The sequence below is a fragment of the Oncorhynchus kisutch genome, linkage group LG9 (assembly GCF_002021735.2).
Source record: "Oncorhynchus kisutch isolate 150728-3 linkage group LG9, Okis_V2, whole genome shotgun sequence".
NCBI classification, from domain to species: domain Eukaryota; kingdom Metazoa; phylum Chordata; class Actinopteri; order Salmoniformes; family Salmonidae; genus Oncorhynchus; species Oncorhynchus kisutch.
Window position 1 is genome coordinate 22,082,949 of NC_034182.2, and position 27,167 is coordinate 22,110,115.

The 27,167-nt window shown below is 40.0% G+C and overlaps 1 protein-coding gene across 2 annotated transcripts; it reads right to left on the reverse strand.

The window, feature by feature from the left end:
- Window positions 1–2,453: 2,453 nt before the first annotated feature.
- LOC109896415 (E3 ubiquitin-protein ligase TRIM39-like) lies at window positions 2,454–12,239 on the reverse strand. 2 transcript variants are annotated; one of them, XM_031832137.1, is made up of 8 exons: window positions 12,048–12,239; window positions 8,496–9,073; window positions 8,163–8,258; window positions 6,864–7,097; window positions 6,183–6,330; window positions 5,946–5,972; window positions 5,598–5,773; window positions 2,454–3,754 (listed from the first exon to the last, which is right to left on the reverse strand). In XM_031832137.1, the coding sequence occupies exons 1-8, from the start codon at window positions 12,052–12,054 to the stop codon at window positions 3,389–3,391; spliced, it is 1,632 nt and encodes a 543-aa protein (XP_031687997.1). In that variant the 5' UTR covers window positions 12,055–12,239; the 3' UTR covers window positions 2,454–3,388. The 2 variants fall into 2 exon arrangements, with proteins under 2 accessions (XP_031687997.1, XP_020346257.2); XM_020490668.2 differs by having other exon boundaries at window positions 5,592–5,773; window positions 12,048–12,234.
- Window positions 12,240–27,167: the final 14,928 nt, after the last annotated feature.

Sequence of the window (27,167 nt, forward strand, 5' to 3'; positions counted from 1 at the left end):
ATGTGATACCATGGACATATAACCACGTTGCATGATTTATGAATGGCAAAGGGATATAGGAGATCGAGTTAATTCAGTCAGTTCGACATCTTTTATCGATTAGTAAACACTTGCTGTTCAGTTGTCAATCAAAGCACAGTCAAGAGTTTAATTACATCTAGACTCCGCTCGGCTGGCTATGTGAAACACGTAAAATGAAATACATGAATGTGCCAGAAAACAATAATTAGGCTAAGTGATTTTCGACTCTTTACCGCGTATGCTGTGTTTAGATGGAACCGGGTAGACGGTAGACAGCAAACCGGAAGTCATTGTTTTCAATGAGAGAACGAACATAAATGCTGTTGAGTTCAAATATATAAACTTTTGCCGTCTCCTGTAGCGTTGTTATCTACCGGATGTTGATTTGCACTGTTTGTTTACTGTAATTACCATAGCAACGCATACCATGCTTGTGCCATCACCATATTTCTTGCTTTCTTGGCCCTCTATAACGACTGGTGTGACAGTTTTTGCGTACCTCGTCTAAATGCAGAATTAAATTACATGGCGCTAATTATAATTAAATTACATTGCCTACAACTGGCGCTAATGGAAAATACTGGTTAATCCATCCCCGTAGTAATGTTTGTCTGCCAGAGACCACTGCCACACCGTGGTGTCTCCCTTCTCCAGCGTATCTAGACTGATCCATTATCAGTGTTGAACAGCCGGTTCATGTCTTCAATGTGGTGACCGGCTCAGTGTACTTCTCTTTGCAGTAGCTCTGTGCCTCAGTCCAGTTTTTAGGGTTGTTAACATAGTTGTACTCATGGGTGAGGCAGGAGGAGAGGGTGCACAGCCCTGTGGAGAAATGCAATTCTGTGTATGATGCAAAGACAACCCCAGAGATACACTGCCGCACTCTCTCTCTCCCTCTTTCTTTATCTGTCCCTCCTCCTTTGCAGTTGGGTCTTTTCTCTCTCTGACCTGGAGGGTGTGTCCCAAATGGCGCCCTAGCTCCCTACATGGTGCACTTCCTTTGACCAGAGCCCTAGTCATAAGTAATGCACTACTCATGGAATAGGGTGCCATTTGGGATGAAATGGAAAGATGCAAACATTAGACATATATGTGACATGGCCTCCTTCCCCTTTACTCAGTCACCTGTATGTGAGCATGTGTGTTAGGCTCCTTGAAGTTACCCCTAGACACAGATCTAGGATCAGCTTCCCCTTCCTCAATCCTAACCATTAGTGGGGGAAATGCAGGTCACACTTTATTTGGATAGTCCTGTTTTTTAATCTGTAGTAACGATCAACAAACTATATGTTGATAAGCAACTGCTTGCTAAGGTTACGTTAGGGTAAGGGTTAAGGTTAGGGTTAGGGCTAGATCACTGTCACTATGTCAACCAAATCACGTTTTCCTTTTTTGAGTAAACATGCTGTTTCTAAGACATATTCTCCAGTCCACAAGTTGACCCTGGCCTTCAAAATGCAATAGGTATCTCTTTCTGTGGGCCGTTAGAGTTGTAGGGTCTACTAGCCCCGGTTTGCTCAAAGTGGGGGGTCTGCTGAGTTATTGCTGGGAGTCCGTAGTTAGATCAAAAAATACATAACAAAAAAAGTGCATTTCATTTTTTTACATCAATATTACTAACAACAGATTAAATGACTTTAAGTCAAGGGATCCATTCAATAAGTGTAAAGTGTGTAATACAATACAATATAATGTAATAAGCTGCAGTAACAAAAAATATCTCTTCCCCTTGAATTGCAGGTAATTAGCTTGACAACTGCTAAATGTTCTCTCTGATGCCAAGAGGTGGGCCTTATAAATGTTCTTTCTCCGGGCCAGAGACTTGGTTCGTACAGACATGTACTGAAGACGTCATAGTACAACTCCTTGTAGGCTATTTTTATCGCACTCGAGTGGTGTTCTGATTATGAAGGGGATCGCTGATGAATTTGCCAACACGAAAGGTGTCCCCGGACTCAAAAACTTTGAGAACCCTATTGTAAACTATTAGAATAGAAGCATATATAAATATTGGAATTGGAACCTGAGAATGAAATTTTTTTTGAGCATTCCTGGTATGGTTCACTGACTGATAAGACGTGGAAGAACACTATCATCGGTAATTTGAGGCGTTTACAATAAACAAGTGTTTGTTGTTGTTTGAATCCAAGATTGCCCCTTTAAAAAAGTATGTGGTTCATTTAGCAAATGATCAAGTCCCAAATAGCACCCTCTTTCCTACAGTAAATCGTGCACTACTTTTGACCAGAGCCCCAGTGAAAAGTGGTGCACCATAAAGGGAATATGGTGTAATTTGGGATGCAGACAATGTCCTCTGAGGTCTCTGCATGCATCTGAGCTCTCAGCACCAGTAGGCCTATGCAAAACACATGGAAACTCTGGATCTGGGTGGATGCAAACTAGTAAGTTACACTCAGATGGAAGGAAAAGCATGACATTACAGTAAATGTTTATTCCCATTGAGTATTATAATACATAGGGCGTAATAAGTAATGTGACAAATATTGATGCAAACTTTTATCAGAGACAGTTTAATTTAAAAATCTAAAACAATACATTTATTAGAATTTGTAGACAACTGGTCAAGATTAAGTGCAATGTCAATCAAAGCATTTAAGCGACTTGTTTGTCTTTAATCACAAGGTTATTTTACATGGTCGCACACCATGATTGACAAGGGAGATGACCAATGGGGCTAGCAGCATTCCACTCTGCATCCCACTGCTGGCTGAAGCTAAGCAGGGTTGGTGCTGGTCAATCCCTGAATGGGAGAGCAGATGCTGCTGTAAGGGGTGGTAGAGGTCCAGTAGGAGGCACTCTTTCCTCTGGTCCAAAAAATGATCCCAATTCCCCAGGGCAGTGATTGGGACATTGCCATGTGTAGGGTGCTGTCTTTTGGATGGACATTAAATGTGTGTCCTGACTCTCTGTGTTCACTAAAGACCCCATGGCACTTGTAAGAGTAGGGGTGTTAACCCCGATGTCCAATCTGGCCCTCGTGGCCACCTAATTATCCCCAGCTTCCAATTGTCTCATTTCATTCCGACCTTCTCTCTCCTGTAACTATTCCCCAGGTCACTGTTGTAAATGAGAATGTGTTTTCAGTCAACCAGGTAAAATACAAGTAAAATATGTTTTTACAATGGCTGCATTCGTATTGTGTCGTGTGTGCCACATTAAATAACCAAACATTGTTGAATGTTGCAGATTGAAATGCCATAAATAGAGCTGACGTGAACCGTTATTCTACATGTCAGAGAGGCACGTGTGTTCTACATTGCATATTTCTATCTGAAAGTTCCAAAACATTGTGTCCTGCTGAACACACCTACTGGAACTGAGGAATGGTTAGAGGCAAATCAGAAACCTAACCTTCATGATTGACAGGGGAGATGACCAATGGGGCTGAGTTTTTACCATCATCACTAACACTGGGGCTGAGGAATGGATAGAGCCTTTCAGTGAAGGAGTATCCAGTGAAAGAATAGATATGAGCCTTGGCCTCCACATCGTAAAAGGACACTAACCCTTCCTCATAATCCACAAACACCCCAACCTTCTGGGGTTTCTCCCCCAGGGAGAGGAGAATGGAGGGGGATGCAAGGGCCCGGTACTCTTCCCCTCCTCTGAGCCTAATGGTCCAGTAGCCGTTCTCTGGGGTCGAAGTTATCATCCCCTTCCGGTTGACGGACCCTCTGACCACGCCCAGATCCCAGTAGGTCTTGTCCCCCACCTGTGAAGACCAAAAATAGGATTATTGCTAGGGCTAGAGTTAGGGTTAAGTTTAGGCTTAGGTTTAGGCTTAGGTTTAGTGTTGGGTAGTGAACTATGTGTAGTTCAACAAGTAATCAAACCAAATTTGCAGTAGCTTGGTGGTAGTTGAACTAAATCTAAATCTAGGTAGTGTTTTCAGTAATTAATAACTTTTTGCCATGTAGCGGTGTAGCTAACTACTGGAACTACACCAGTGTCGGTTGGTGCCGTTTAAGATAAGGGAGGACGGTAATTTTAGTTATGAGCCTGGTCTTATTTCTATTACAGCATATTGGATGACTGTCATTCATATTCCACTTACCCAGCTCAATGTATAGTCTTAGGCTACTACATGATAACCGAAATATCTCTACACCCATCATGAAGTTGCTACAACCTAGCCTATGAATGAAACTTTACCAAGTGGACAGACTGACACATTCAATACCGCCTTGCACACTCTTGCCTTCATCTAGCTGATCTAGGGTGTAATCATTATCATTACTCCAACAGTTGCAAACAAGAGTTTCTATTGGACAAATTCAGGCATGTTTATCCCTGTTTCGTTCTGTTTGCTTCCGCTTAAGAAATGTTTTTCAACAGAATCTGTGGAATAAATACCCCCCTGATCACACGCAAACAGTTCGCTTTCATAGCAGCCACATACAGACAGCATGATCCCTTTAATCATTGTATAATTCCTTTTTGCATCCACGCGCTTTCCTCCTCTCACCTTTTCCCATCGCCTATGGACTTCAGTGTTCAATACATCAGCTGTCTGTGACCAGGCAAAAAAAACTTTCCAAGGCAAACTTTCATAACAGCTAACGCTACAAACATATTAGCTAACGTCAAGTAAACATAGCTACTAGAACTAACACGTTAGTAAACCTGCTACAATCGTGCAGTGCGGTGTACAGTTAGCAATCAGTTTAGCAGTCATACCGTGACCCCCGCTGGCAATAAATTAATAAAAACAAAAGTTTACCTTGACTTGGAAGAGTTCCACGAGCCTCCCAGGTTTTATATTGAAGTCAATGTATCCTAGAAGAGGCCGGAAACTAGCTGTCCTCTGACTACACCATTGTGCTACCCTACAGAGTGCTGTTGACGCTACTATAGACCTTCATTGACAAACAATGTATTTTTATAAATTATTTGTTGGTATGTGAAAATATTTAATGTAGTTTTATCTAAGAAGGATTACTTTTATTTTTCACTATTTTTATTTTTATGAAATTCACTGAGGAGGATGGTCCTCCCCTTCCTTCTCTGAGGAGCCTCCACTGAACTACACCCTACTTTTTTGTAAAAATAAATGAAAATATGGGTGAAGTAGGTGTAACAGTATAGACTTTACGTCCGTCCCCTCGCCCCGATCTGGGCGCGAACCAGGGACGCTCTGCACATGTCCGCTAACTAGCTAGCCATTTCACATCGGCTACATAGGCAAGAATGTCAGACATGCCAAATTATCACTTCAAACTGTTTTTTTGTTTAGTAGGCATACTCCAGTGTAATCTGTTCTTGCAATTTGTAGTCTATGATGTTTCAGATTTAGATATGATAGTTTAGATGTAGTGAACTACTTATTCAAAGTAACTTTATTTAACTAAACTATATTTTTTCATAATGGTAGCTTTAGGGTAGCTTAACTTCTTCTATTGTGAAGTAATTGGTAGCTTGGTAAACTACATCTTCAGAGTAGCTTCCCCAACACAGGGTTAGCTTGGTAAACTACATCTTCAGAGTAGCAGGGTTTAGGCAAAGAAAAACTGCAGAAACTGATCTAATCTCAGTGGAAGTTAGGATTCTACCTGAACCTCAAAGTAGAACCTCCCAATGGAGAAACCTCTCTTCCCCAAGATACAAAGCACCGGGTCGAAGCGCTGGGGGTTGTCAGGGAGAATCTGCAACATGTCACCGCGCCGTGCCTGCTTGCAGTCAGAGGACAGGACGATGTTGGGGTGTGCGGTGTCTGGGTCCAAAGTCACGTCCACTGTTGAGATACAGAGAGCATGGAAATTCTCGTAAATGCTTTATGAAGTGTTATATTGCCTTTTAGAAACAGTCATAGCACCTCAGAGTTGCAGGCATAGAGCAGTATGAAGATAGTGAGAATGATGAAGATAGTGAGAGTCATTACGAAAATAGTAATAGGGAAGTTATACCTGCATACTTCTGGATCCTCTTAAATTCTGGGGCACAATAGAAAATGAAATATTCTCAGTTGTTACAGGAATACATTACCAGAACTACATATTATTCTCATCATGAAAGTAACATTCAGTATAATATTATAGCCATGTGCTTGATTAGTATAATTTCCCACTTCATTGATACTGTATCTGTGCATATGCATAGGTTTTCCGCAAGTCCTAAAAAAAAGTAGAATGCGTTTAATTTACCTCTCTCTTTCAGGGTCTCTAACTCATTCTTAAGTGTGTCCTCTAGTTGAGATAGAGCTCTCCTCACATTCCCCACACACATGTCAGAGTCAACACTGATCTCAGACCAGTCCTTGGTGGGTGGAGTGGTGCACAGCGATGGCAAACTCTAAGACAGGACAAAAAAAAGAAACACGTCCATCTTTCTGGAGAATGATGTCTTGTCTTGTGATTGTTTAGTTGGCCTATTGCAGGGTTCCCAATCTTGCATCCCGGGGGCCAAATTCTGCCTGTGTAGGATTTTATTTGGTCACCCAAGTTGTCTGAGGATTTTATTTGATAAAAATGTTCATTGTTGTACCTAAAAGACTGTAATTCACCAGGAAATCAGCTCCAAGTGATTGCAATGAAGTGAATCTCTCCCCAAATATTCCCACACATAAATAGAGAGACATTATGTGATTGTATACCAATGTAATCAATGTCATCAAGGTTTGAAATTATTATGTTATTGTCATGTGCTATGTCTGTTTGGGCTTCTTGCAGTCAATTTACAATATACAAATGATTTATAGTTATGTTCCGGTCCCCCGACCACCGGGACTGAATGTAGTTGGGGACCCCTGGTCTATTGATTAGTCAAGTCTTAAAATCAATATATAAGTTAAATTGTCCATATTGACCAGATAGAGGGACACTAACCTGTAAGAGGTGGAGGTGGTCCTCAGTTATTGATAGCTGGTCCAGCTCAGTGCTTCTCCTCTGTAGCTCAGTGATTTCCTGCTCCAGCTCTTTGACAAGCCCTTCAGCTCGCCTCTCTGCTGCTGACTGCTTCTCCTCGATCCTCTCATTGAGCTCGGCCTGGCTTCTCTCGATGGATTTTACCAGAGCGGTGAAGATCTGTGCACCATCTTCCATCTCTTTCTTAGAAGTTATCTAAATGAAATACATTTCGAAAAAAGTTGGACTGAGACTTGAACCCTGTGCAGTGGTGGGAAAAGTACCCAATTGTCATACTTGAGTAAAAGTAAAGATACCTTAATAGAAAATGATTCAAGTCAAATGGAAAGTCACCCAGTACAATTCTACAAGGCTTTGGTTTGAAATATAATTAAGTATCAAAAGTAAATGTAATTGCTAAAATATACTTAATTTTACTGAAGTTGGCTAAATCAGGGTCACGCAGAGTGTTTCTTAGTAGTTTTAAACAAATCTATTTTGGAACAAAAGTATACACCTCACACACATGGTTATTGGCTTACAAAAAATAAGACACCTGTACCATGTGAGATATAGAGTTGAAATGTATTCAAGTTTGAGTTTGCATCCAAATATTACACGTTATATACATCAGAGAACACTGAAATATAGCAAAACTGTGTGAAATAGAAACATCATATTTTCGGCAGGATCTTTAAAATAATGTTTATTCATTATAACATTCCACCCATGAGTCCACTAGGTCATCTGACTGCAGGAAAGGCTATGTATCAAAAGTAAACTCATACATCATTTCAAATTCCTTTATATGTAGCAAACCAAACGGCACCATTTTTATTTATTTTAATTTTATTTTATTTTATGGATAACCAGGGGCTATCTCCAACACTCAGACATCATTTACAAATGAAGCGTTGGTGTTTGGTGAGTCCGCCAGATCAGGCAGTAGAGATGACCTGATCATCTCTACTGTATGTGAATTTGACCATGTTTGACCATGTTTCTGTCCTGCTAAGCATTCAAAATGTAACGAGTGCTTTTGGGTGCAGGGAAAAATGTATTGAGTAAAAAGTATCATCTTTCCTTTGGGAATGTAAAAGTAAAAGTTGTAAAAACTTAAGTATTTTATACCACTGACCCTATGTTACCCCACAAAGACAGAAATGCTCAGCTTACAGCTACATATATAGGGTTGCACCTTTTGGTTTAAATACATTTGGACAATAATTCAACCCTGCCGTATTGATTGCGCATCCATCTGTGATTGTTTGCAGAACTTACCCTACTGAGTTCCATTGAATGTTTGATCTCCTCCACCTTCTTCTGTCTGACCTGGATCATCTGCTGAAACCCTGACTCCATCTTCTTTATCTGAGCCTACAGAAAGAAGGACAGGCAAACCATCTAAGAAGAAGGTGTAGTAGTACTAGTCTGGAAGTAATTGTTGCAATTCTGGGTGAAGATCTGGGTCAAGATGAGCTGGCAGGAGTAGATTTTTCCAAACTGGGGTTAAACCCAATATCAGAGTTTGGGCCCTATTGATTCAAGTCCTTTAAAAAAAAAAAAGTTAATCACTATTGTGTATCAACATTCATCCCCCGATGCCTACAGTACCTTCTTTTCCCCACACTCCTCCTCTATAGCAACTGTGTGGTGAGTCTTGTGGCACGTCTCGGTGCAGAACTGACAGACACACATCTGGTCGGTCTTACAGAACGACTCCAGGAGCTTCTCGTGCTTCTTACACATCCTGTCTTCCAACTTCTCCACAGGGTCAATCAGTTTGTGGACCTTCAGCGTAGCAACTCTCTTGTGAGGCTCCAGGTGAGGCTCGCAGTAAGAGGTCAGACACACCAAGCAGGACTTGAGGGCCTTGATCGTCCCTCCGGTACAGACATCGCAGGCCACCTCACCAGGCTTAGCCACAGTTAAGTTTGAGACGCCAACTTGAATCCTCTTGAATTGATCAGTGATTTCTTTGAATGCAACGTTGATGCTGATTTGGGGCCTAACTGTGAAGGTATTCCCACAGGTTGGGCACTTACAGCCATAACTGATCTTCCAGAGCCCTCTGATACAGGCCATGCAGAAGGTGTGGCCACATGGGGTCGTGACTGGGTCAGTGAACACATCCAGACAGACAGAACACTGGAACTGATTCTCTGATAACAGACTAGTAGGGGAAGCCATCCCTGGAGAGAAAAGAGGAACATATAGTGTACGTCGCAAACTACTTCCTATGTAGTGCACTACTTATGACCAGAGCCCTAGGAAATAGGGAGACATTTAGGACACAGACAGTTTGACATTATACAGTCCATAATGATCACTGAGAGAGGAAGTCTGTGTTGAGTGGACGACCAATGACAAGCAATACAAGATCGGTATGATAACAATTGTGCTATGATAACAATTCGAAAAAATTGTATTTCTCATTTGTGAAACGTTGGTATTAAAATATCTTATCTGAGCTCCTACAGGGTGCGGCTCTCCTTTATTTTTGATAGTGTTCTACTCTGCCAGCCAGCACCTCGCTTAACTTAACCAGGTGTGTGTTTCCTCCGCCTTCAGTATTCTAATTTCTTTACCTGATAATCATTTTAGTTGATTGTCTTTCCTATATTGATTGTTATATAAATAAGGTTACACTGGAAAATGAGTCAAGCTTCGTTCTTACAGATAACACCCTGTATTCACCCTTGTTTTCCAAACTAAAAAGACAAACCCTTGTAACACTACTTGAACATAAACATGATTAGCACAACACCCTTGGCATTGCGATGCAATTTACGGATTATAATACTCTAAATAACTATACTGAACAAAAATATAAACGCAACATGTAAAGTGTTTGTTCCATGTTTCATGAGGTGAAATTAAAGATACCAGAAATGTTACATACGCACAAAAAGCGTATTTCTCTCCAATTGTATGCACAAATTTGTTTATATCCCTGTTAGCGAGCATTTCTCCTTTGCCAAGATAATCCATCCACCTGACAGGTGTGTCATAACAAGAAGCTGATTCAACAGCATGATCATTACACAGATGCACCTTGTGCTGGGATCAATAAAATGCCACTCTAAAATGTGCAGTGCCAAAGACTGCAGGAATTTCCACCAGAGCGGTTGCCAAATAATTGAATGTTACTCTTTCTACCTTAAGCAGTCTCCAATGTTGTTTTAGAGAATTTAGCAGTACGTCCAACTGGCCTCACAACTGGTGACCACGTGTAACTCCGTCACCCCAGGACCTATTTCTGTCTGTAAATAAAGACCTTTTGTGGGGAAAAAATATTAATTCTTATTGGCTGTGCCCCTGCCCAGCCTTGTGAAATCCATAGATTAGAGTTTAATTCATTTATTTCAATTGATTTCGTAATATGAACTGTAAGTCAGTAAAATAATAAAAATTGTTGCATTGTTGCATTTATATTTTTGTTCAGTATATTTCTCACCATTGAAATAGTAAAACGTGACAGTGCCTTTTTAATGTCATACTGTACAGTACCAGTCAAAAGTTTGGACACAGCTACTCATTCAAGGGGTTTTCTTTATTTGTACTATTTTCTACATTGTAAAATAACAGTGAAGACATCACAACTGTTAAATAACACATATGGAATCATGTAGTAACCCAAAAAGTGTTAAATAAATCAAAATATAATTTATATTTGAGATTCTTCAAAGTAGCCGCCCTTTGCCTCGATAACAGCTTTGCACACTCTTGGCATTCTCTCAACCAGCCTCATGAGGTAGTCAGTTGTGTTGTGACAAGGTAGGGGTGGTATACAGAAAATAGCCCTATTTGGTAAAAGACCAAGACCACATTATGTCAAGAACATCTCAAATAAACAAAGAGAGAAATGACAGTTCATCATTACTTTAAGACATGAAGGTCAGTCAATCTGGGACATTTTAAGAACTTTGAAAGTTTCTTCAAGTGCAGTACCAAAAACCATCAAGCGCTATGATGTAACTGGCTCTCATGAGGACCACCCCAGGAAAGGAAGACCCAGAGATGCCTCTGCTGCAGAGGGTATGTTCATTAGAGTTACCAGCCTCAGAAATTGCATCCCAAATAAATGCTTCACAGAGTTCAAGTAGTAGACACATCTCAACATCAACTGTTCAGAGGAGACTGTGTGAATCAGGCCTTCATGGTCGAATTTGTACAAAGGAACCACTACTAAGGGACACCAATAAGAAGAGACTTGCTTGGGCCAATCAACATGAGAAACAAGAAACATGAGCATTGGACATTAGACCGGTGGAAATCTGTCCTTTGGTCTGGTCCAAATTTGAGATTTTTGGTTCCAACCGCCGTGTCTTTGTGAGATGCAGAGTAGGTGAATGGATGATCTCAGCATGTATGGTTCTCACTGTGAAGCATGGTGGAGGAGGTGTGATGGTGTGGGAGTGCTTTGCTGGTGAAACTGACAGGGATTTATTTTGAATTTAAGGCACACTTGACCAGCATCGCTACCACAGCATTCTGCATCAATACCCCATCACATCTGGTTTGCGCTTAGTGGGACTATCATTTGTTTTTCAACAGGACAATGACCCAACACACCTCCAGGCTGTGTAAGGGCTATTTGACCAAGAAAGAGAGTGATGGAGTGGTGCATCAGATGACCTGGCTTCCACAATCACCCGACCTCAACCCAATTGAGATGGTTTGGGATGAGTTGGACCACAGAGTGAAGGAAAAGCAGCCAACAAGGGCTCAGCATATGTGGGAACTCCTTCAATACTGTTGGGATAGCATTCCTCATGAATCTGGTTGAGAGAATGCCAAGAGTGTGCAAAGCTGTCATCAAGGCAAAGGGTGACTACTTTGAAGAATCTAAAATCTAAAATATATTTTGATTTGTTTAACACATTTTTGGTTACTACAAATTCCATGTGTTATTTCATAGTTTTGATGTCTTCACTAATTATTCTACAATGTAGAAAATAGTAAAAATAAAGAAAAACCCTTGAATGAGTAGGTGTGTCCAAACTTTTGACTGGTACGGTATGTCTTCTCTGACACATAATGACAGTTCAAGCATATAACTACTGTCCCTCCAATAGATCATACAGTCCCTTACACTGTAGCTGTCAACATAACAGTATCTGTTACACTGTCAATTTTTCTTGAATGTTAAATATCGATACTTACTCTTCATTGTGTTGGGTACCTACTTCAGCTCTCTGCAGTTAGCAGCAGCCAGCCCTGAAGATCTCTTCTAACGCACACCGGGACAGGTGACTTGTGAGTGTGGCAGGTAGACTTTGTAAGGCTAGCTGTAAATCAGGTAAATGTCATAAGGTATCAATGCAGTTATTCACAGGTCAGTTAACCCCTCCCGTTCATGTGCCTCAGTGGTGCATGTCTGTCTGTCTGTCTGTCTGTCTGTCTGTCTGTCTCTCTCTCTCTCTCTCTCGCTCTCGCTCTCGCTCTGTCTCTCTCTCTCTGTCTGTCTGTCTGTCTGTCTGTCTGTCTGTCTGTCTGTCTGTCTGTCTGTCTGTCTGTCTGTCTGTCTGTCTGTCTGTCTGTCTGTCTGTCTGTCTGTCTGTCTGTCTGTCTGTCTGTCTGTCTGTCTGTCTGTCTGTCTGTCTGTCTCTCTCTCTCTCTCTCTCTCTCTCTCTCTCTCTCACTGTTTAAAACCTGCCTTAATGCGACAGCATTCACCACAAAACACAATCGTGGTTTTTTGTTTTGCGTAGACGCATTCACTTTACAATGCAATGACTTATTTGTGTGTGTGTGTGTTAGGGGCATCCCTATTCAGTCCATGTGGCAACGTTTTCCAGCCATGATGACTCACCTAAATGGGCAGCTGACCACCTGACATGTGGAATGCTGCATTTCCAAATTAAAGCTGAACAAACATAGGCACGCACATACACACACACACACACACACACAAACAACCAAGCAGGGAGGTCAGAGTAACATAACACTGACAAACTGAAGTTCATTACAGTAACACAATTGTAAAACTCTAGGCACTAATGAATCATAAATCAAATGATCAGTACAATAGTCCAAGGTGTGTTCACTAACTAGGCTATGGGTGTGACTATGAGGTCATGTGGAATCAGTGTGACTGTGTCATGACTCGACAGCAGCACCTGAGCTGCCTGCATCTATTAAGTCCCTCCCACTCCAGCTCTTACTGACAAATGGGAACTCAGACAACCCAGGCAATTGGATCTCTTTCAATATCAATACTAGCATATTATTTAGAATGACTGAAGAGAGCTGCTCATCTCAACAGCAACCTCGAGGGGGTAGTATCAATATATCTGTGTCTGTCAGGGCTGGTTCCTCCATACCCTCTTGTTCATTTCCTGATATGAGTATCCCATCCTCAATCCAACCAGGGCCTTCTCTCAATTAGATTTGATCAACTCCTGCGTCCTCCCTAATGTGTCCTCCCTCGCCTTCTTTTATTAAAAAAGGTCAAAGGTAATCGAGGAGAAGCGGCGAGGAGAGGGAACGTGGTCGAAAATGCGCTTGTATGAAACAAGAAGCTCCTTCTCCATTCGTGCATCATGAAGCAAATTATGTTTACAGGGGTGAATCCCAAAATAAATGTGTAAAGTGATAAAAACAAATGAAGTTAGTTGTGCAAGACATTTTATGAATAAAAGAATAGAGTGCCTTCAGAAGGTATTCACACCTCTTGACTTTTTCCACATTTTGTTGTGTTACAACCTGAATTTAAAATGGATGTAATTGAGATGTTGTGTCACTGGCCTACACACAATACCCCATAATGTCAAACTGCAATTATGTGTTTATACATTTTTACAAATAAATTACAAATGGAAAGCTGAAATGTCTTGAGTCAGTAAGTATTCAACCCCTTTGTTATGGCACGCCTAAATAAGTTCAGGAGTAACAATTTGCTTAACAAGTCACATAAGAAGTTGCATGGAATCACTCTGTGTGAAATAATAGTGTTTAAAATGATTTTTGAATGACTACCTCATCTCTATACCCCACACATACAATTATATGTAAGCTTCCTCACTCGAGCAATGAATTTCAAACACAGATTCAACCACAAAGACCAGGGAGGTTTTTCATTGCTCTCAAAGAAAGGCACCAATTGGTAGACAGGTAGAAAACGTAAAAGCAGACATTGAATATTCCTTTGAGCATGGTGAAGTTATTAATTGCATTTTGGATGGTGTATCAATACACCCAGTCACTACAAAGATACTGAAGTCCTTTCTAACTCAGTTGGCAGAGAGAAAGGAAACCGCTCAGGGATTTCACCATGAGGCCAATGGTGACTCTAAAACAGTTACAGAGTTTAATGGCTGTGATAGGAGAAAACTAAGGATGAATTAACAACATTTTAGTTTCTCCACAATACTAACCTAAATGACAGAATGAAAAGAAGGAAGCTTGTACAGAATTCAATTTTTCAAAAACATTACATCCTGTTTGTAATAAGGCACTAAAGTAAAACTGCAAATAATGTGACAAAGAAATTAACTTCATTTCCTGAATACAAAGCATTATGTTTGGGGCAAATCCAACACAACACATTACTGAGTACCACTCTTCATATTTTCAAGCATGGTGGTGGCTGCATCATGTTATGGGTATGATAAAAAGAAATGGAACAGAGCTAAGCACAGGCAAAATCCTAGAGGAAAACCTGGTTCAGTCTGCTTTCCAACAGACACTGGGAGACAAATTCACCTTTCAGAAGGACAATAACCTAAAACACAAGGCCAAATATACACTGGAGTTGCTTACCAAGAAGACAGTGAATGTTCCTGAGTGGCCTAGTTGCAGTTTTCACTTAAATTGGGCTTGAACATCTGCAAATGGATCAACAACCAACTTGATAAAGCTTGAAGAATTTTAAGAGAATAAAGGCAAATATGGTACATTCCAGGTGTGCAAATCTCTTAGAGACTTGCCCAGAAAGACTCACAGTTGTAACCTGAATTGACTTGTATTGATATTTCTGTACTTAATTTTCAATAGATTAGTGAAAAAATGTATAAAAACACATTTTCACTTTGTCATTATGGAGTATTGTGTGTAGATGGGTGATGAAAACAAAACAATTTGATCCAGTTTGAATTCAGGCTATAACACAACAAAATGTGGAATAAGACAAGGGGTATGACTACTTTCTGAAGGCACTGTAAGTAGCATATTAAAAAAAATTGTGTGCATGCTTTTTGTCATCTAGCAATGCAACATCAAAGGGGGTGTGGCAGATGTCAAAACTCTTCCGTGGTATGATACACTTGTGCTTCCTCGCTAAAAGGAGGCTATCGAGGAGGGGAGGACCTTCTTCCGTTTGCCTACTAACGAATTGACATGCTTCTGAACCACTTGACCACTTATCGGTTTCCGGGTCTTGGAGAGGACAGAGGACAGAGGATGGACTTTTGCCCAAACGAGAAAAGGCCCAGATCTCTGCCTTTACTCATCTTCCTCTTCCCCCCTCACTTTCTCCTCTTTCTCTTCAGTCTCTTTCGCTCTGGGGTGAAGTTTCTGCTAGTTGCAAGTCTAGGATCAGCTTCCCCTCCCCCATCCCAAATGTAACCATTAGTAGGGAAAATGAGAAACTGACCCGAGATCAGTGTCTAGGGGAAACTTCACCCTACACCAGTTCTCATTCATCCCCCTTTCATCGCAGCCCCTCAGGCCAATAATGGTTCTGCGCCTGTGTGACAATGTCATGAAGGTTTGGAACTGGAGCACTTGGACCTCTAACGGGCTCCATCTTCAGTCTCAGCTGGGGGGGGGCATTGGAAGGTTTAGGGGGAAGTTGCCCATAGATGCTGAACCAGGGACAGTTCTGAATTTCCCCTACTAATGTTAAAGGTAAGGATTGGGGGAGGTGGAGCTAATCAATGATTTGTACCTAGGTGTAACATCATCCTGGAGCACAGTAGAAACACATGTTTTTCAATCAAATCTATTATATAAAGCTCTTTTTACATCAGTTGTCACAAAGTGCTAAAAATTACACTCAACGCCCCATGTTGGCAACCTAATGCCTATGCTATAGGCTTTAGCTCAGAAGGCTAACACAGTCATCTGGTGAACACAGGTCACCCAGGTTCCAACCCAAGTGCCTTTGTAGCCATATTTATCATTGACCACTGGTATTTGACAGGCTAATATAGGGAGTGCCTATTACCATGTTAAGCAATGCAATTTGATTAACATGGTGAGCGAGGCTAGGGAAATGACCAGTCATTAGGAGTCTCTAATGGATGACTTAGAGTCACGGCAGCGGCGGCCATTTTGTTTCACCTGTCGAAGTGGAAAGACACTGTAACGCGTTGTTTGGAGGGTTACTTTGCATCTCAGCCCTCTAAAGGACCTCTGTATAGAGGAGAGACAACCACTGACAGAGACGACACCAGACACACAACAAGAGGGAGACCTCAGTCCACAGACCAGAGAGAGACCAGGCCAGACCCACTCAACAGGTTAATATCCTTTAATTTGCATTTCTGAATATAAACTGAATTATCCAAACTGAGTAATTAATCAGTTTATGTTTTTTGTAAATATGGACCAATAAAATGTTTTAAATGTTTTTATAGATTTATAATAGATTTGACCTTTATTTGCAGTGAATGTATTGAGGAGATAGTTTTCTGAAATTTTACCCCAATGTCATTCATTTTTATGAGTCTTACTCAGTGTTTGAATTGGACTAAAATAGGTGCCAGTATTTAATTCCTTAGAGTCTAACACTTTGGGGGGGGGGGGGGGGAAGTTTATCTGGTCTGATGAAACAAAGATTGAACTCTTTAGCCTGAATGTCAAGTGTCACGTCTGGAGGAAACTTGGCACCATCCCTATGGTGAAGCATGGTGGTTGCAGCATCATGCTGTGGGGATGTTTTTCAGCAGCGGGGACTGGGAAACTAGTCAGGATCGAGGAAAAGATGAATGGAGCAAAGCACAGAGATCCTTGATGAAAACCTGATCCTCAACACACAGCCAAGCCAGAACCCAGACTTGAACCCGATTGAACATCTCTGGAGAGACCTGAAAATAGCTGTGCAGCAACTCTCCCCATCCAACCCCGACAGAGCTTGAGAGGATCTGCAGAGAAACATGGGAGAAATTCCCCAAATACAGGTGTACCAAGCTTGTAGCATCATCATACCCAAGAAGAATCAATGCTGTAATCGCTGCCAAAGGTGCTTCCACAAAGTACTGAGAAAAGGGTCTGATTAGTTATGTAAATGTGATATTTCAGGTTTTTTTTACATCTGGAAAAAAAATTAAAAACTGTTTTTGCTTTGTCATTATGGGGTATTGTTTGTAGATTGATGAGGGGGAAAAAAACAATTGAATACATTTTAGAATAAAGTTGTAAAGTAAAAAATGGTGGAAAAAGTCAAGGGGTCTGAATACTTTCCATTTGTATATACTTTTTTTCAATTGTAGTTTTTACGTATACATTTAACCCCGTTTTTTTGGCTAGGCACAACTACCTTCATACTTTCATTTGATTTAAAAAAAAACTGTACCAGTTACATTCAGACAGTCCCATGACACTTGTGGGGACCCTAGAGTTAAAATAGAACACCATAATGTTCAAGGAGAAGCTCCACTTTCCATAGAGTTTGTAGGTCAAACTATTCGGATGCTACAGACATTTTCGTGAGAAGATTGATTTTTCAGGATGTCTCATGGTCTGACAAACACCGCTCTTGCAATGCCACCTTTCACTGCAGATGTGGAAGTGTGACACTGGCAGATGTGGAAGTGTGACACTGGCAGATGTAGAAGTGTGACACTGGCAGATGTAGAAGTGTGACACTGGCAGATGTGGAAGTGTGACACTGGCAGATGTGGAAGTGTGACACTGGCAGATGCAGTGGATTGAGATGCATCCAATACAAAAAATACTGTTCTCTAGCTTAAACTGACAGATTTGTGTAACTTAGATTGATGCACAGGTTGGTCAATCGACTCTAGGGGGTGAAAAGGGATAGTTCTCTGAAATTTTAACCCAATCTTAATTGTTTTGTTATCTCTGGATGCGTTATGAGTCTTACTTATTAGTCTTATTTTTAGCCCTGTGAAGGAAACAATGCACCCAATTTGAGTAGAAACAGTTGACATAAAAAAAAAAAAATCTGACCCAAAATCTTTCATTTTAAGTTAAACACCGATCTTCTTAAGTGATATTGTCGCAATATACGTTGAATTGAAGTGTGAGAGCTAAGTTTTCGTAATTGGATTCTCTGTATAAAATGTTAGCGTATCGTGACTCTTTCCACCTTGTCCTATATATTGATGCACAGTGGCTGACGAAGGTACTCATTCCTCACATCTTTTGGTAAAGATGTTTTACCTTCCAAAGTAAATTGATTTTAATTGATATATTTATTATCTAAAATACTGTATATATTTGACTGAATTTAGCAATTCTCAAACTAGTTGTAGTAGTTATCCGTTTTGAGCAGTTGGATTAAGAAGTGACAACAATGACTATAATGTAATGTGAGAATTGCATTGTGAAAACAGTTAAAGAGCGATTTGGTTCAGTTAACAAAGGAATGTGAATTTGTTGTACTCAATGGAAATTGTCTTTAGAGTTTTAAAACATGAACCACTTTGATGATTGGTTTTCAGAGTTGTGAAAATTGAATTCCTACTTGAGAAAATTTCACCAAACAGATTAAAGAAAAATTGTAGATGTTAGCCCTTGTTAGCAATCACTGATGATGAATAAATAGATGCAAAATATATAATAAATATGTACTATATCATTATTATTATATTTAATTGATTAATCCCTTTTATATTCCATTAGTCAGCCAAACGATGGGGTGGAGAACCCATCTCTTACTATTTCTTACAGGTAAGTACAGTAAATGTGTGTCTGTACAGTATGTTATATTTCTGTGTTGTTGGATGGAAGGTATGTGACCATGTAAGGACTAGATATGTATGTACTAAATGACGTTTATTCCCAGGGTTGTATTTGCCTTCTCCATGCCTTCCTTATCAGTACCACTTTGTGGAAAGTTGGATAACCTGGAAGGAAGCACAGACCTACTGCAGAGATAAGTACACTGACCTGGTCACCATTCGCAATATTGAGGATATGAACAGATTGATGAAAATGGACAGGTTTAGTGTTAATTATTGGATAGGCACTGTCTGGATAGGGCTGTATGATGATATTATTAACAGCTGGGGGTGGTCTCTTGAAGACAGTGACTACTACGGTAAGGGAGAGGCTGCGTTTAGACACTGGCAGAGCGGTGCACCTGATAACATTGCGGAACAACCCTGTGTGGTCATTAAAAATGGGATGTGGAAAAATCAGGATTGCAAGCTGGAGCGTTCCTTCATCTGCTGCACCGGTGAGAAATGTGATTTTTTCTTTACTGTATTCCTCCGTCTAGAGTTTTAAGTAGACTATCACTATGCTAATCACTTTTCTTGTCATTTTCATGTTTACAAATACACACTCAAACAGGCATACTGTAAACACTGATGAGCAGCCTCAGTGTAATCCAGTCAAGTACATTTAAAAAAAAAACATTTTAGCAGACACTCTTGTCCAAAATGCATGAATGTTCCTACTATTTCATACTGTTTCTCCCGTGGGAATTGAACTCACAACCCTGGCCTGGCAAGCACCATGCTCGACCAACTGAGTCACACATGACCACCTTACTTGAAGTGCAAAATGTAGATTTGTAAGAAAGTACCCACTCATCCTGATTTCTAAATCCATCCATTTTTTGCAGGTGAGAAAAATAACAGTCCGAGATTTATCTTAGTAAACGAAACAAAAAAAAGCTGGGGTGAAGCTCAGAACTACTGCAGAAATCACTACCGAGATCTGGCCAGTGTGAGGAACCAGGCTGAGAACCAGGAGATTGAGACCTTGGTTGGTGATAGTGACGTGTGGATTGGCCTGTTTAGCGACTCCTGGAAGTGGTCAGATGGCAGTGGTTCCTCATTTAGGCACTGGAAGTTGGGAGAACCCAATAACAATGACAGTAAACCTCGATGTGGTGGAGCTGTGTTCAAGGAAGGAAACACGGTGTCAGACGAATGGACAGATTGGCCCTGTGATAATACTTGGCAACCCTTTGTTTGCTACAGCAGTGAGTTAATGTATAAACTATTCTGACAAAGTGATAAACAACTGGATTGCTTGTAAAAAAGAAAAATACATGATGCATTTCTAATTGTAGTCTTGAGCATTAGGGTCTACACAAAATGTCAATGTAACCCTCCCTTCACTTTCCTATATAACATGCACTGCGATCAACATGACAAAAGCTTAATTCTCGTGTCTGTTTATTTCTAAGCTCCCCCAGTGAAGACGACTCAGAAGGTGGTGCGAGTGAGACTGACCCCGAATGACCAAAACATGGACATGAATGATCCTGTCGTACAGGAGGCCATCTTACAGCAAGTGAGTCTCGTGGTATCTTTTTGGGGTCTATTATTGACACATTTCAAGTATAAAAAAGATAACATGATGCACTATATTATAATCCATTATTATATTATAGCATTGCACATTATACTGTGTTCCGTGTATTTTTGTTCCTCAGATAAAGAAGGAGCTGAGGGAGAAGGGGATGTCTGATGACGTCAAACTGAGATGGAAGGAGCAACCCGATGGGAAGATCTTCCACAAATAAGAAAAGGGGGTTCCCAAAAGATGGAGAGAGAACCAGTTATGACAAAAAGAGGATTGTACATTTTATTATATTTCTTGATTCTTAGGAAAACTCTCCTCCTATATATTATTTTAGCTGATTTTGAGTTTTGTATGTGTCCAACTATATGGTATGATCATATTTTACATTCACACATTAAGATTGTTACTATCCTTAATTAATTAAATGATTTAAAATGATTCATTATTTTGTGAACATCTATGTATTCCTAGAGCAGGGATCATCCACTAGATTCAGCCACGTGCCGATTTTGTTCTTGAGCGGATGGTCAGAGGGCCGGAACATAATTTCAAATAATTTGTAGACAGCAAATTGACCATTAAGTCCAAACAGACGTAATATTTGACTAAAACAGAAACATTTCAAACCTTACTTTGAAATGCATCTCAATATTAGGAAGGTTTTTTAATGTTTTGTGCACTCGATGTATATCATTCTTTTTGCGTTAGAATACTTTAGAACAGATCCCCCAAGTTAAAATCACTTGGAGCTGATTTGCTGGTGTTTTTACAGTCGTTCATGTCCAACAACAACAACAAATTCGTTCTTTGGGCCACCAGTTGGGGAACCCTGTCCTAGAGTATGTATTACATTACATATATTATATTACTGTATATGCTGTTGCAATCATTAACAATTAACAGGCAGATAGGAAAAAAGGAGGCGGAGAAAAGGGGGAAGAAGAGAACGAAGAGAAAGACAGAGATCTAACTCCAAATGATGTCGGATCATATAAGTGACTTATAACCTTTTGGCTTTAGATATCATCTGACATTTTGTATGAAATATCATTTGACTGTGTATTATAAACGTGTGTTAAGATATCTCGACTTTCTTTTGTGGGGAGGTTATTCATTTGATTTGATTGACAATTTAAAAACACGAATAGAATTCATTTAAAATCATTGAGGAGAAAAATGTACATAGTGTAAAAAAAATTCAATTTTGGTCCTCTTGTTTTATTTAATTATAATCATGACATTACATTAATTTTAAAAAACGTCATAAATAAGGTACACATTTTCTGGAATTAGTGTTGTTCTTTGTAATTTGGAAGCAAATTATAATAAAGGATGACTACTTCACTTGTGACCGTTTTTGTTTCTTTGTCAACACATACTTTAAAGGGCAACTCTTACCCAGAGCAGTGAGGGCAGAGGTGGGCGGGTTTAAGGGGAAAGTATGTTCCCTGATTGGATAGGTGTGGTTAAATATTACCATTTCCCCACCTCCTATCAGGAACACCTGTATTGGAAATCGACTGAACACGTTTTTCTGCTTACCTGGGTGTAATTACACACAGGTGAGTCACATTCATGTAGAATATTGTATAATATACAGTACCAGTCAAAGGTGTGGACACACCTACTCATTCAGTGAAGACATCACAACTATTAAATAACACACACTCATGTAGTAACCAAAAAAGTGTTAAACAAATAAAAATATAATTTATATTTGAGATTCTTCAAAGTAGCCACCCTTTGCCTCAATAACAGCTTTGCTATTCTCTCAACAGCTCTTGGCATTCTCTCAACCAGCTTCATGAGGTAGTCACCTGGAATGCATTTCAATTAACAAGTGTGCCTTGTTAAAAGTTCAATATTGGAATTCATTTCCTTCTTAATGCGTATGAGCCAATCAGTTGTGTTGTGACAAGGTAGGGGTGGTATACAAAAGTTAGCACTATTTCCGAAAAACCAAGAGTAATAATGAAGACATCAAAACTATGAAATAACACATATGGAATCATTAAGTAACAAAAAAAGTGTTAAACAAATCCAAATATATTTTATATTCAAAATTCCTCAAAGTAGCCACCCTTTGCCTTGATGACAGCTTTGCACACTCATGGCATTCTCTCAACCAGCTTCATGAGGTAGTCACCTGGAATACTTTTCCAACAGTCTTGAAGGAGTTCCCACATATGCTGAGCACTTGTTGGCTGTTTTTCCTTCACTCTGCAGTCTAACTAATCCCAAACCATCTCAATTTGGACCCCAGGAATAGTAGCTGCTGCTTTTGCAACAGCTAATGGGGATACTAATAAAATACCAAAATACCAAATTGGGTTGAGGTTGGGTGTTTGTGGTCAGATCATCTGATGCACCACTCCATCACTCTCCCTCTTGGTCAAATAGCCCTTACACAGCCTGGAGGTGTGTTTTGGGTCATTGTCCTGCTGAAAAACCAATGATAGTCCCGCTAATTGCAAACCAGATGGGATGGCGTATCTCTGCAGAATGCTGTGGTAGCCATGCTGGTTAAGTGTGCCTTGAATTCTAAATAAATCACAGACAGTGTCACCAGCAAAGCACGCCAACACTATCCCACCTCCTCCATGTTTCACGGTGGGAAACACACATGCTGAGATCATACGTACACCTACTCTGTGTCTCACAAAGACACAGCGGTTGGAACCAAAAGTCTCTAATTTAGACTCATCAGACCAAAGGACAGACTTCCACTAGTCTGATGTCCATTGCTCGTGTTTCTTGGCCCCAGCAAGTCTCTTTTTCTTATTGGTTTAAAACCTGTTATGGCTAGGGGTTCCGCTAGCGACAACATCCGCTGAAATGGCAGATCGCGAAATTCAAATGTTTTATTTTTTAATTTTTTACTTTCATACATTCACAAGTGCAATACACCAAATTAAAACTTAACTACTTGTTAATCTAGCCATAAGATTTCCAAAAATCCTTTACAGTGAAAGCACACCATATGATTATGTTAGGTCAGCGCCTAGTCACAAAAAAACATACAGCCATTTTCCAGCCAAAGAGAGGAGTAACAAAAGTAGAAATAGAGATAAAGTTAATCACTAACCTTTGATGATCTTCATCAGGTGGCACTCAAAGAACTTCATGTTACACAATACATGTATGTTTTGTTTGATAAAGTTCATATTAATATCCAAAAATCTCAGTTTACATTGGCGCGTTATGTTCAGTAATGTTGTGCCTTGAAAACATACTGTGAATTTGCAGAGAGCCACATCGATTTACAGAAATACTCATCATAAACTTTGATGAAAGATACAAGTGTTTTGCATAGAATTAAAGATATACTTCTCCTTAATACAACCGCTGTGTCAGATTTCAAAAAAGCTTTACGGCAAAAGCACACCATGCAATAATCTGAGTACAGCGCTCAGCCACAAAAACAAGCCATACAGATACCCGCCATGTTGTGGAGTCAGTAAAAGTCAGAAATAGCATTATAAAGATATTGTCACGCACTGACCGTAGATATCTCTGTTTTTCTATATATTTTGGTTAGGTCAGGGTGTGACTAGGGTGGGTACTCTAGCTTTTGTATGTCTAGGGGTTTTTGTATGTCTATGTGTAGTTGCCTGTCAGCACTATATTGTATAGCTTCACGTTTTGTTTATTATTTTGTTAGTTTGTTCAGTGTTCATTCTTTTAATAAAGAGAATGTACGCATACCACGCTGGGTACGCTTGGTCTCCTTCATACAACGAACGTGCCATATATTCACTTACCTTTGATGATCTTCATCAGAATGCACTCCCAGGAATCCCAGTTCCACAATACATGTTAGTTTTGTTCGATAAAGTTCATCTTTATGTCCAAATACCTCCTTTTTGTTAGCGCGCTTAGTTCACCAATCAAAATTCACAAGGTGCGAGCAATAAGTCCAGACGAAAAGTAAATTAAGTTCCATTACAGTTCGTAGAAACATGTCAAACGATGTATAGAATCCATATTTAGGATGTTTTTATCATAAATCTTCAATAATGTTTCAACCGAACAATTCCTTCGTCTTTAGAAATGAAAAGGAACGGAGCTCGCGCTCACGGCTGCGCGCGAGACTTAGCTCAGGGCATTCTGCAGGACCCCTGATTCAAACAGCTCTTATTCACTCCCCTTCATAGTAGAAGGCTGAAACAACATTCTACAGACTGTTGACATCTAGTGGACGCCTTAGGAAGTGCAATATGACCCCATTTACACTGTATATTGGATAGGCAACCACTTGAAAAACTACCAACCTCAGATTTCCCACTTCCTGGTTGGATTTTCCAAGGTTTTCGCCTGCCATATGAGTTCTGTTATACTCACAGACAGCATTCAAACAGTTTTAGAAACTTCAGAGTGTTTTCCATCCAAATCTACTAATACTATATTAGCTTCTGGGCCTGAGTAGCAAGCAGTTTACTCTGGGCATGCTTTTCATCCGAATGTGAAAATACTGCCCCCTATCCCAAACAGGTTAATTTAGTAGTGGTTTCTTTGCAGTAATTCAACCATGAAGGCCTGTTCCCCTCTGAACAGTTGATATTGAGATGTGTCTGTTACTTGAACTCCGTGAAGTATTTTTTGGGGCAGCAATCTGAGGTGCAATTAACTGCCGATTTCTGAGGCTGGTAACTAATGAAGTCATCCTCTGCAGCAGAGGTAACTCTGGGACTTCCTTTCCTGTAGAGGTCCTCATGAGTGCCAGTTTCATCATAGCGATTGATGGTTTTTGTGACTGCACTTGAAAAAACTTGAAAAGTTCTTGACATTTTACGCATTGACTGACCTTCATGTCTTAAAGTAATGATGGACTGCTGTTTCTCTTTTCTTATTTGAGCTGTGCTTGCCATAATATGGACTTAGTCTTTTCCAAAATAGGGCTATCTTCTGTATACCACCCCTACCTTGTCACAACACAACTGATTGGCTCAGACGCAAGAAGGAAAGAAATTCCACAAATTAGCTTTTAACAAGGCACACCTGTTAATTGAAATGCATTCCAGGTGATTACCTCATGAAGCTGGTTGAGAGAATGTAAAGAGTGTGCAAATCTGTCATCAAGACAAAGGGTGGCTACTTCAAAGAATCTTAAATATAAAATATATTTTGATATGTTTAACACTTTTTTGGTTACTGCATGATTCCATATGTGTTACTTCATAGTTTTGATGTCTCCATTATTATTATACAATGTATAAAACAGTAAAAACAAAGAAAAACCCTTCAATGAGTAGGTGTGTCAAAACTTTTGACTAGTACTGTATATATTGAACATAAATATGAAGGCCTGTAGGGTAGCCAGGGCGGCAGGGTAGCCTGGTGGTTAGAGCGTTGGACTAGTAACCGAAAGGTTCCAAGTTCAAATCCCTGAGCTGACAAGGTACAAATCTGTCATTCTACCCCTGAACAGGCAGTTTAACCCACTGTTCCTAGGATGTCATTGAAAATTTGAATTTTTTCTTAACTGACTTGCCTGGTTAAATAAAGGTAAAAAATATATATATATATTAACATGGAAAAATGTTTCACTTGAGAGCCAGGCCCAGCCAATCAGAGTATTTCCCCACAAAAGGGCTTTATTACAGACAGAAATACCCTGCAGACGATCCCGCAGGTGAAGAAGCCAGATGGTTGAGGTACTTGGCTGGCATGGTTACATGTGGTCTGCGGTTGTGAGGCTGGTTAGACGCACTGCCAAATTCCCTAAAACAACGTTGGAGGTGGCTTATGGCAGAGAAATTAACATTAAATCTCTGGCAATAGCTCTTGTGGACATTCCTACAGTCAGCATGCCAATTGCATGCTCCCTCAAGACTTGGGACATTTGTGGCTTTGTGTTGTGTGACAAAACTGCACATTTTAGAGTGGCCTTTTATTATCCCCTGCACAAGGAGCATTTGTGTAATGATCATGCTGTTTAATCAGCTTCTTGATATGCCACACCTGTCAGGTGGATGGATTATCTTGCCAAAGGATACCATTATCACTAACAGGTATGTTAACAAACAGAAACAAGCTTTGGAACATTCCTGGGATCTTTTATTTCAGCTCATGAAACATGGGACGAACACTTTAAAACAACTTTTACGTAATTATATCCATTGCACAATTGTATCACCCCCTTGAACGTGATAGAGTCAATCTTACATTGTTTGTGTAATCCAATATCTATGAAAAACACATCTCATATAGAGACATATACACATATTCTTCGTAGATATTGGCTTGTTATGATATTGGCAGTTGACATTTTAGTCATTTAGCAGACACTCTCATCAAAAGAGACTTACAGGAGCAATTAGGGTTACGTGCCTTGCTCAAGGGCACATCGACAGATTTTGTACCTAGTCAGCTCGGGGAATCAAACCAGCAACCTTTTGGTTACTGGCTCAACACCCTTAACATCTTATGTTCCTCAAAAACACTGCTGATCAAACAATAGTGCTCAGTGCCTGCACACTTCAATTAAAGGGTAACTACTGTCAAAAATCAACATGTCTTAGAGGCCTCAAAAGTGTGACTTTAAGTGTGACTTTAAGTGTGACTTTGAAAAAGAAAACCTGAACAAATTGACAAAATTAGAGTATACGCACTTCTCCAGGCACCACTACACCACTGTTGCACCGGCTCTCTCATACCATCATTCCTGCACAAGCTCAGCAGCATTCCATTGTTGGTAGCGTAAAAAAATAAGAACAAGAACAGAAGAAGAATTGTTGTGCAATTTCACAGGATGTGATCCAAGCACTGTTGAGTCACTGTAGGAGAAAGCTAGGGACGAGGAATTTCCAGTCATGTGACAATGAAAAACTGTTTTGTTTT

Excerpts from the sequence above, each read along its gene's own strand:
- LOC109896415 (XM_020490668.2), bottom strand. Across the intron at positions 6,331-6,863 it reads ACCACCTCCACCTCTTACAG|AGTTTGCCATCGCTGTGCAC; the intron begins GTTAGTGTCCCT and ends GTCCTGTCTTAG. Across the intron at positions 3,755-5,591 it reads GGTTCTACTTTGAGGTTCAG|GTGGGGGACAAGACCTACTG; the intron begins GTAGAATCCTAA and ends TGGTCTTCACAG.